Genomic DNA, 10,687 nt, shown 5'->3' on the forward strand with positions numbered 1-10,687 from the left:
GCGGACAGAACACACAACCTTGTGGGGCACCAATTCTGAAAGTGCAGGTGATGGATGTAAACTTTCCCTGCTTTCTTAGCTGCTAAGTTAATAGTCCACTGACAGATGGAGGTGGGTACAGTTGTAAAACACCAAACTGACATCAAACAACTAGCGAAAATATTGCATCACGTCACCTGTGTCTGCGTTAAAAGTTGAAAACTCTGTAAAGACAAATGACAATGGCTAACTAATATGCATGTGGTATACATTTGCATAACTCTCACATACCAGCAGTAGTCTGGATTTTTTCATTCAAAATGGGAAACTGAAGGATCTAGAACTGTGGATATATAAAGAAGTTTTGCTTACAATATTAACACTGATCTCACTCACTATTTAAATTTGTATAGTCTTTAAATATATAAAATGCATAACTTAAAAAAAACAACATATAAGCTATATATACACATAAAAAGTATAACATATTATCTTGTATTAAAATAACAGTTTATAGGCAAATAATAAGCTGTAAAGCCAATTAGGGATGTGTTTCCCAAAAGCAATTATGGTTGCAAGTTCTGACAGTTACAATGTTTCGGGTGTTTCCAGAAACCAACAAACATTCGCAAACTCGTGTGGTTGGAACTACAGCTCTTAGGTCTGACATGAAGACATCATGTTTTTGAGCAAAAGAACATGTAGTACATTGTAAAACCATCATTCCGTATAGAAATACATTTGCGATCAAAAGTTTACATACACAGAATCTGGAAAATGCTGCATTTTTTCAAAAAAGAAGAGGAATTTTGAAAATGAAGATTAGTTTTTAATTAAGTCTTGCCCTGAAGTTATTTCACATGAGTGTAATGACAATGTTTTATTTTTTTATGGTGTTTTGATTACCAGTGTTTCAACTGTAGTAAAACCTATAAATATGGTTTATTACCCTTATAAAACCACAAGGCCATTCCAGCATCTTTTGCAATATTCATTACGAGAACTGGTTAATCCGTACACAAGTTTATCCACACAAGTTAATCAGGGCCTGTGTTTACTGGATTAATGCAAACAATATAAGTTAATCCCATAAAAAAATAGTTGCAGGTGTAATCATTTTCAAAGCTGCTAATCATTTTACAGGGGTTTGGCAGAGGTGCGTGACAGACAGGTTTTGGAGTCAATAAGTTTGCACATGAGAACAGACAGGTCTGTGATCACATTCCATGTACTTAGTGGTTTTTACAATCTTACAGTATGTGGGATGTGACAAATGATTTTTTACCCATTGCTAAGGCCTATATAAGACAACGTCCAACGATTCGTTTAGACGACAGCTTTGAACTGAAGCATCTTTACTTGCAAGTACACAGGTATCTTCTCACACCGATTAACCATGTTCCCCGCTTACAGCAGTAAGAGCTCACGGGTATCATTCGGATCAAACCGCCAGATGAGTTCCTCCAGGGGCATGAACGCATTGGGGAGTTCAAATTTTGGATTTGATCCCTTCGCCTCCAAATCTGGGATGCCTGCTTATGAGGTTGGAGTGTCCGGGAATGAGAAGCAAGATATGCAGAATCTCAATGAGCGTCTGGCATCTTACCTGGAGCAGGTAACATACTTAATATTAAAAATAAATGAATTAAAAGTCTTAAAAATAGATTTATGCAGACCTAAAATCTTCTCAACTAAGCCCAAACAAGAATATTGGTTTAACTTATATATTTTTGACCATCCAACATTTCATTAATTGCTATTTACAGTGTATTTTTAATTACTAATACAGTAAAATAAAAATTATAATTATTAGAAAAAGTATGATTAATTATTAATAAAAATTATATATCTAATTGCAGCATGAAAAATGGTTTTAAAACGTAAATATATATATATATATATATATATATATATATAAATATATATAAAAATATAAATATATTTAAGTTTAATTAACTCAATTTTAAGGCAACCAGGTAAAACATTTTTTACAGTGCTGCATTGACTGACTTTTTACATTGTCATTCATAATTTTAACTTCAAATTGCAGAATGATTACAAAATTGCTATAAAAATAAATATAGACTGGTTGTCTCTGTCTGGGATAAATAGAGTATTTAAAGGGAAAATTTTTATTATCAACAACACTTACATTGTTCATGTTTCTTATCACACACATTTTTCTTAGGGGTTTTAATTTTAGTACAGTTGCAATGCATTTTAACATTCTTTAAAGATTCCTTAAACATTCTGGATAAAGATTTCTTATTTTTGTGAAACATGTTCTTAAAATGATTTGTAATAGTTCAATAAAAATGTTTAATAAGGCAGTAAATAGACAAACCTTTAATCACTGTTATACTGTAACTTTAGCTGAGGTTTTACATGCAGGGTCAAAATTGCTCTGATTTAAATTTCTGTTTTCTTCTTCCCATTTGTCTTTTTTTAATTTATATTTTTTTTGCTTTAGGTGCGCTTTCTTGAGCAGGCCAACAGACAACTGGAAATGCAAATTAAGGCATTTTATGAAAACAAGCTCCCAACGCAGGGCAAAGACTACAGTGGTTACTTCAAAATCATCTCAGATCTCTATACACAGGTAACCCTGCAGTCAATCACCATCAGCCAAGCCACACCCTTGAAATAAATGAAATGCCTTGCTTTGAAGCTGTCAGCTACAAGCATAGCATTCTGTGTTTTAAATAGCACAAACCACATTTACAGAAGTGTACCGGGTACATTTTCAACATTGTATGCAAAGATGTCATTATTATACAATAGATGAGCTCAGGGGTGGAGAGCAGCTGGCAGCCAAGTATTATTTTGAGAATATAATGAGGTAAACAGAAAATGTCCTTGTTAACTATATATGCACATTTTGTCCTGATAGATTCAAAGAGCTACTGTGCAGAATGCTGAACTCACCCTACAGGTGGACAACTCCAAGCTTGCAGCTGATGATTTCAAGTTTAAGTGCGTGCACGTGCATGCTTACAAACACACTTGTAGAAAAAAGGTTCAAAAAGGTACAAAATTTTTCACCGGGCAGTACTTTTACCTTAAAAGGAACAAATCTGCCAAAATGGTAAATACATGACCTTTTTAAAAGGTACTGTGCAAGTGACAACTTTTGTATCTTTTTTCTGACAATGCACTATTTAAACTTTTGAAAGCATTTGATATTTCTCGAATTTTGTGATGTTTTTGTGACAAACATTTTGGTTATTTCATCAATATTACTGATGGTTATAATATTAATTTTAATATTATGAATATTACTGTAGATTTTAAAATTGCATTGTTGCGTTTGATCTTCTTTCACATGATCACATCATGGCTCTGCAGGTATGAGAATGAGATGAACATGCGTATGACAGTGGAAGCAGATTTAGCTCAACTGCGAAATTATTTTGGGGAGATCAAAATGTCCACTGAAAACCTGGGTATGCAGCTCAATGGGCTGAATGACGAGCTGCAGTTTCTCAAGAGCAACCACGAACAGGTCACTCAACCGTTTCGTTCATCCCTCTGTCCATCTACCCATCTGTGGCTTCAATGCATCCAACACACAATCGCTTTTCCCTCTTCTCTATCTCACAGGATCTGCTTTTGGCGCGAGAGCAGCAAAGCGGAGGTGTTAATGTGGAGATGGACTGCGCAGCTAACTTCGACCTTGAAAGCATGCTACAGGAGATGAGGGAGCAATACGAGGCCCTCATTGAGAATTCTCGCAAGGAGTCTGAAAAATGGTACCAGGGCAAGGTGAGCCAGTAGGACAGGTTCATGTCTTTCACTAAAGAAAAAACATGTTTAGACTTTTATTTACTTTGTCCTAAAGGTCAGCTGGGCACGCTGTTATGCAAGAGGAATGAAATTCATTATCTATGACATTTCAAGGAAATCTTTGAATAATTAAACGGATAACAAATGTCTTGCTTCAAAACAACAGATTCAATATTTGGAAGCTATCTGCTGTCAAGATTGTCATGTTTGTTGTTTTTGTCTGGCTTAGATATTGGACTTCCTATATGTTCAGTATAGACAGACTAACAGACTATATTACAGGACTTTTCACAGATATTGACTGGACAGACTGGACATGCTTTTTTAATTATAGCTTATCGGGTGTTGCTGTTTTATTTTTAAAGGTGAAAGAGTTGCAGACTGCGGTGACCAGCAGCGTTACTGAAATCAAGACATCTCAGACCGAACTCACTGATCTTAGGAAAATTCTTCAAAGCCTTGAGTTCGAATTACAAGGACTTCAATCATCGGTATTAACCCGCTCGTTCACTTCTAATATCATTACTCTCATCAATAGGATCTAAAGTAAAATTTACAATAATGTGAATTATAACATATATATATATATATATATATATATATATATATATATATATATATATATATATATATATATATATATATATATAATGCTGGATTATTTTCAACCGGGCATTGGGTCAAAACAGGTAAATTAACCCAAATGTTTAGATTTGACCCAACAGATACATTTTTACAGATAGCGATAGATGTCGATAGTCTCATGTCCAAATAAATATATATTTATGTTAAAATATACATTTGTTATGAATATTTTAATGTATTATCTCTCTTTTATTAACCTTGTCATGTATTCACTGGCCACAGAATCATCAGCTGGAGCAGAATCTGTCTGAAGTGGGCATACGCTTTTCAAACCAGCTGAATGGGCTGCAAATGAAAATAAACTTCATGGAGCAGAATCTAAGTGTACTTACACATGACATACAGGTCCAGGCCTCTGAGTATGATCTTCTGCTGAACCTTAAGATGAGGCTTGAGATGGAGATTGCGGAGTACAGGAGGCTGCTGGAGGGAGAAACACAATCGTACGTAGGACACTGACTGCAAAAGTTACCCCAAAATGATATTGGCATCATTATTTACTCACCCTCGTTCTAAAGCTTTATGCGGTTTTAATTTATTTACACAATTACAGCTTATATTTACAATTTATCTGTTAATGAATGAATGAATGACTTAAATCAGGGGTGGGCATGGAGGGCCACTGTCCTGCAAAGTTTGGCTCCAACCCTAATCACACACATATGAAAAATATGTGTGTTTGAATAGGGTTGGAGCTAAACTTTGCGGGACAGTGCCCCGCCCTCCAGGACCAGAAATGCACACTCCTGATTTAAAGCACTATGGTATGCTAGGGTAGGCATAAACAACATATTCATAAACATTTTTTTATGCTGGTTAAAAGTCTCTCTGATGGCAATAAATAATGGGGTTTTAAAAGTTCAAACATATCTGTATAGTCTAAATATTGCATTTGGTCTAAATATTTATAGTGGATAATATAAAAGCAGAACAAAACAAATTGTGATTGTTTGGAGAATAAAAAAGTTTTGATGGATGCTTTTATAACAAAAACAGTATATACTTTAGGGCATAGTATTAAGCATTAATATTAGCAAAATTATGATGCTGGACATGTGTAGTGAGGAAGAGAAGGAATGGGATACGAGTTTGAAAACCTGTAATCCGATCCACACCCAGAAGGTGGCGGTAATGTACCAATAAGCTGGTTGTCAAGAAGAAGAACTCTGGTTTGGCAATGTTGTGGCTAGAAGGGATACAGCTACGGCCATAATCTCGTGAAATCTCACCGGATGAGCGCTGTTTTTACACCAATCCAACCCCTAATGCTGCGTTCACACCAACCGCTTGTTTCAGGCGTCAAAATCGTGTCTACCGCACCTAGTTTGTCGCATGAAAAGTTTGAATGCATTCGCGCGTCAAGAGCGAAGTAGACGTGTGGATAAAGCAAGCATTTGACACGCATCAGAGGCAAAATCCGCTTCTTGTGGGAAGGGCAAGTGCTATCGGGTTGTCTGTTTGCAAGATGGCTGATGTTGATTGTGCATTTATCGAGAGAGTTACCGGTTTGTATTTCGTCACCTTACTATTGGGAGAAAATAAACGGTGCGAGTCGATAAACGTCACGTAACTCAAAAGTGAAATGTGTATTACAACTTACCAGGTTGCCCGATGTCCTCACTGACACTCTTACAAGCGGGGTCCTTTTTATTCCTGTCCCTATAGAAATAAGAACATGTGTCGTATAGCTCTGGGTGACTGCTTGCGGACAATATCAATCCTTCATGCTGAATGATTGATTCCGGGTGGGGCTGCCGCCACAGCAGCAAGCAGGCTCCTGATTGGTTAACGCGGCACGAAAATCCGCCAAAGTTCAAATTTTTCAACTCGCGTCAAACGCAAAAAGCACCATTCGCGAGTTCCGCGCCATACGCTCAATTCGCGCCATCTGCCTCTACCGTGGTTGGTGTAAATGCAGCATTACCCCAACATTTGGTTTATGCTGCGTTTACACCAGCCACGGTAGAGGCGTGAAGCGCGAGTGATTTCAATGTTAAGTCAATGTGAAGATGCGTTGACGCGCATCTGGAGGTCTTGCGGAAGTCGCAATTCTGCCTTATTGAGCGCCTGGCGCGATACATGGATATGCGCGAATTGTGTTTTTTGTGCATCTTGTGTTTGACGTGAATTTGCGGCTGACACCCGAGTTTAAAATTTTTAACTTTGGCGGAATTTTGCGCCACATTAACCAATCAGGAGCCTGCTTGCTGCTGCCCGGAGTCACTCATACAGCATGAAGGCTTGGTATTGTCCGTAAGCAGTCACCCGGAGCTATACGACACAAGTTCTTATTTCTATAAAGACCCGAGTTTAAAATTTTTAACTTTGGCGGAATTTTGCGCCACATTAACCAATCAGGAGCCTGCTTGCTGCTGCCCGGAGTCACTCATACAGCATGAAGGCTTGGTATTGTCCGTAAGCAGTCACCCGGAGCTATACGACACAAGTTCTTATTTCTATAAAGACAGGAATAAAAAGGACCTCGCTTGGAAGAGTGTCAGTGAGGACATCGGGCAACCTGGTAAGTTGTAATACACATTTCACTTTTGAGTCACGTGATGTTTATCGACCCGCGCCGTTTATTTTCCCCTATAGTAAGGTGACGAAATACAAACCGGTAACTCTCTCGATAAATGCACAATCAACATCAGTCATCTTGCAAACAGACAACCGCATAGCACTTGCCCCTCCCACAAGAAGCGGATTTTGCCTCTGACGTGCGTCAAATGCTTGCCTTTTCCGTGCGTCTACTTCGCTCTAGACGCGTGAATGCATTCAAACTGTTCAAGCGGCAAACTAGGCGCGGGACACGCGATATTGATGCTTGAAACGCGGTTGGTATAAACGCAGCATAAGAGCAGCATGACCCTACAGTCACATTAGCTACAAAAGTGAGCGACAATGAGCGACACGCACTTGCTAACACAGTCTCACCCCATGGCGTCAATATTTGACGACACTTGACCATGCGTCAATATGTTGACGCGGAGGGTATACCTTTCGCGTCATTTTTTGACGAACTGGGGACTTCAATACTATTACGTCCGTTGCATTCTCTTTCCTATTTTATTACCATTTTCGCGTCGGTTTAGGGTTAGATTACGCAAAATTAAACAGTGTACGCGAAATTGAACAGTTGTCACCTGGCGTTGGGGTTAGAGTTAGGTACGCGAAATTAAACAGTTGTCACCTGGCGTTGGGGTTAGAGTTAGGTTTGGGTAGGGATGTCATTATGTAAATCTAACCCTAAACGCGAAAATGGTAAGAAAATAGGAAAGAGAATGCAACGGACTTAATAGTATTGAAGTCCCCAGTTCGTCAAAAAATGACGCGAAAGGTATACCCTCCGCGTCAACATATTGACGCATGGTCAAGTGTCGTCAAATATTGACGCCATGGGGTGAGACTGGGTTGGGCGTTCCTTGGCTAGTATCTAAAAGCGGTATCAAAAGTCACTTTAGAGGTATTGTTAAGTTACAAAAACAAAAGTTTTTATTTTTTTCGATAAAAGTAACAAAATATATGAGGTAAAATGCCACACTTATCAGATAAATACAGGACACACATTTTCCGCCATCTTGAATTATTTTCTTTGACTCGGCCACAGACCAATGTCACGCTGCCCCTTCACTCCGATTGGCAGTCGCTTTGTCGCATCGCTCAGCATTTGCATAAGATAGCCTTCTTGTCTATTTTGGCCCCACCTTGCTCGCGCAGCGGCGAGCTCGTCGCTGGCAAATGGCCACTCCCATTGAAAATGAATGGTAGCCTGTCGCTCTGTCTCTTGCAGCTAATGTGACTGGGGGGTTAGGCTGTGGCTGTAGCCCGTCTAGCCAGAACCGTTTGCCAACCTCCAAACATGAAAAAAGAAGAGGAGAATCATTGCAAAAAATAAAGATCACATTAAAAAAAAAGAAATACCAGCATGATCGCCATTAAACAAGAATACGAAAAAGAAATGGTGTGCAGTAAACAAGAAGAAGAGGAAACGCCATGTATGATTGTTATTAAACAAGAATGCAAACAGGAGCCACCATTCAAAACTACACCTGCACCAACACCAGTACCTGCACCACCCATCACAGTAAAAAAGGGTAAAAGAAAGACAATCTTGGAAATTGCTACGACAAAGAAGCGTCTTGAACAAGCGCGAGCTAAAACGAGAGTTAACATTGGTGTTGCTGGAGACAACTGCGAGACTCCTTTTTTATTCAACAGTTTTAAAGAACTTACAAAATTGCATCATGTTCCCATTTGTAACAATAGAAAAAATACTTGCACAACAACAACAACAACAAACAAGAAGAAACACCAGAGGGGAATTATAAAAGGTTAAACATTGAAAGCAGTAACTGCGAGACTCAAAGGGTCTGAAAAATGACGCCATGGTTGCAGTTTTTCTTTTGGACAGGTTTACATAGTTTGAGTTTTGTTATATTTTGTTATATTTCGATTATACATTTTGTTGTTTACGTACCGTTATGAATCAGTGTAAAATGAAAATGATGTTATGTTTTCAAAGGGGTAGGGGAAAAACTGGAGGATCCTCATCTTTGGCGAATGGATTTTCAAGATCATCAGCTGCTTCCAATTCTTCTTCTTCTTCTAAAGGGTGAGTGCAGACTGACTGTGTGTGTGTTCACGTGTATGGAGAGATGTGTGAAGACGGTTGGATCGTCCCCTCTTATTTTTTAGGCATTACAAAACTGCCCACCCTAGATTTAAATTCCCCAACTGTGTTCAACATTAATACAACCTTCTTACAGGTTTTAAAGGGCATGGGTTAAAAATACAGTTTTAAATAAAATATTCCTTTAGTGTAAATGCCAGTTGATAAATCAGTAATGTGAGTTTGTTTTTGTTGTGAAGGACCGTCAATACAGCTGACTCCACCAAGATTGCAACAGAGGCAAAATCAGTGAACAAAACATCAGAGGAAGAAGATTGTGAGTAAAGTGAAAATTTATCCTACCTTTAATCCTTTCATTTATCTAACACGTCTGTATCTTTCATGTTCGAAACAGCGAACAAAAGAAAAGGGATAAAGGAAGAGATCAAGAAAGAGATCAAGAAAGAGATAAAGGAAGAGAAAAAGGAAGAGATAAAGAAAGTGGAAGGTGAGTGAAGTAAAAGTCATTTTTCCTTTAATTTTTTAATTCAGCCAATCTATCATCATCTATCCAAAACTACAGAGTATAAATATAGGCGGCAGTGGCCTAGTGGTTCATGTAGGTTGTCTACAACCCGGAAGGTTATGTTAAAAGCGCTATATAAATGCAGTCCATTTACCATAAACGAACATTAATAAATATGTTTTTTAAACCCTTGCAGTGCATACTCCTCAGATTCAGCGCCGAATCAAAAGATATGCGGAGGAAGTGATAAATGGTGAAATTGTTAGGACTGTTATAGACGAGAACATCGAGGACGTCAACTGACAAGATCATCAAATGTAATCTTGTTTAAAACTACAGTAACCAAATGTTAAAGGACGAAGAATAAAGCTGAATTAATTCTGTGTCAGTTAATAGCATAATAAACATGTAAATGGTTAGTTTTCCTTCCTATTAAAATCATACATTTTTCTTCTTCTGCATTAAGGAAAGTTATGAAATTAGGCACGTAGATAGGGCTGTCTAAATAGTTACCACACTAGATCATAACCTCTAGTGCCACCAACAGTTCAAAATATGACACAAGTTTTTGCTGATCTATGATGCACAAGTCAGAGAAACAACATTTTCCACCATTTTTACATTTTTCCTTCTAAAGTTTGTCCGATGGACACTAATCAAGAGAAGACACTATGTAGAATCTAAAGACACTCAAGACAAAAGGTTATTAAAATATTTCTGATACACCAATTTGATGTTGTATGGGTCAATGATAAATCAAGCTCCTAAAACTTTTTCTATCTTTTAAAAATTAATGTAATGCATATTTTTGAATAAACATTTATTCAAAAATCTTATTCAAGATTTCCTTTTTTATTTGCCAGACAAGTTTATGCGCTCCCTGTGTTGATTGTTTATTTGATGTGGCTTTGGACATTTTAAATCCATTTAACATTTGAGGACTCAATCATTTAAAAAAAGTACAATTATTGACAACTTTAGCTTGTATTTATTAAAACTTAAATTATTGGCTAAATAATTAAATAATTTGGTTTATGTTTTTATTTCTTCTGGGCATTCATATATTTGCACTCTTTGACTTACATTTAACCGACTTCTACTTGCAGGCTGGTCTAAGCTTTTGACTATGATTTAAAATTCATAAA

At 37.5% G+C, this 10,687-nt stretch overlaps 1 protein-coding gene across 1 annotated transcript; it reads left to right on the forward strand.

Annotated features, from left to right (window-relative positions):
* Positions 1-1,298: 1,298 nt before the first annotated feature.
* On the forward strand, positions 1,299-10,378 carry LOC135719086 (keratin, type I cytoskeletal 19-like). The gene is made up of 11 exons (XM_065241638.1): positions 1,299-1,594; positions 2,450-2,578; positions 2,870-2,952; positions 3,325-3,481; positions 3,580-3,741; positions 4,128-4,253; positions 4,630-4,850; positions 8,930-9,019; positions 9,277-9,353; positions 9,432-9,524; positions 9,739-10,378. Exons 1-11 carry the CDS (start codon positions 1,376-1,378, stop codon positions 9,843-9,845), a joined length of 1,464 nt encoding a protein of 487 aa, XP_065097710.1. The 5' UTR covers positions 1,299-1,375; the 3' UTR covers positions 9,846-10,378.
* Positions 10,379-10,687: the final 309 nt, after the last annotated feature.

Source organism: Paramisgurnus dabryanus, chromosome 14 (genome assembly GCF_030506205.2).
Source record: "Paramisgurnus dabryanus chromosome 14, PD_genome_1.1, whole genome shotgun sequence".
NCBI classification, from domain to species: Eukaryota; Metazoa; Chordata; class Actinopteri; order Cypriniformes; family Cobitidae; genus Paramisgurnus; species Paramisgurnus dabryanus.

Bases quoted from the DNA above. Each gene is read 5' to 3' on its own strand.
- LOC135719086 (XM_065241638.1), top strand. From the start codon at position 1,376: ATGTTCCCCGCTTACAGCAGTAAGAGCTCACGGGTATCATTCGGATCA. The intron at 2,579-2,869 runs GTAACCCTGCAG...TTGTCCTGATAG, and splicing joins TCTCAGATCTCTATACACAG to ATTCAAAGAGCTACTGTGCA. The intron at 3,482-3,579 runs GTCACTCAACCG...TCTATCTCACAG, and splicing joins TCAAGAGCAACCACGAACAG to GATCTGCTTTTGGCGCGAGA.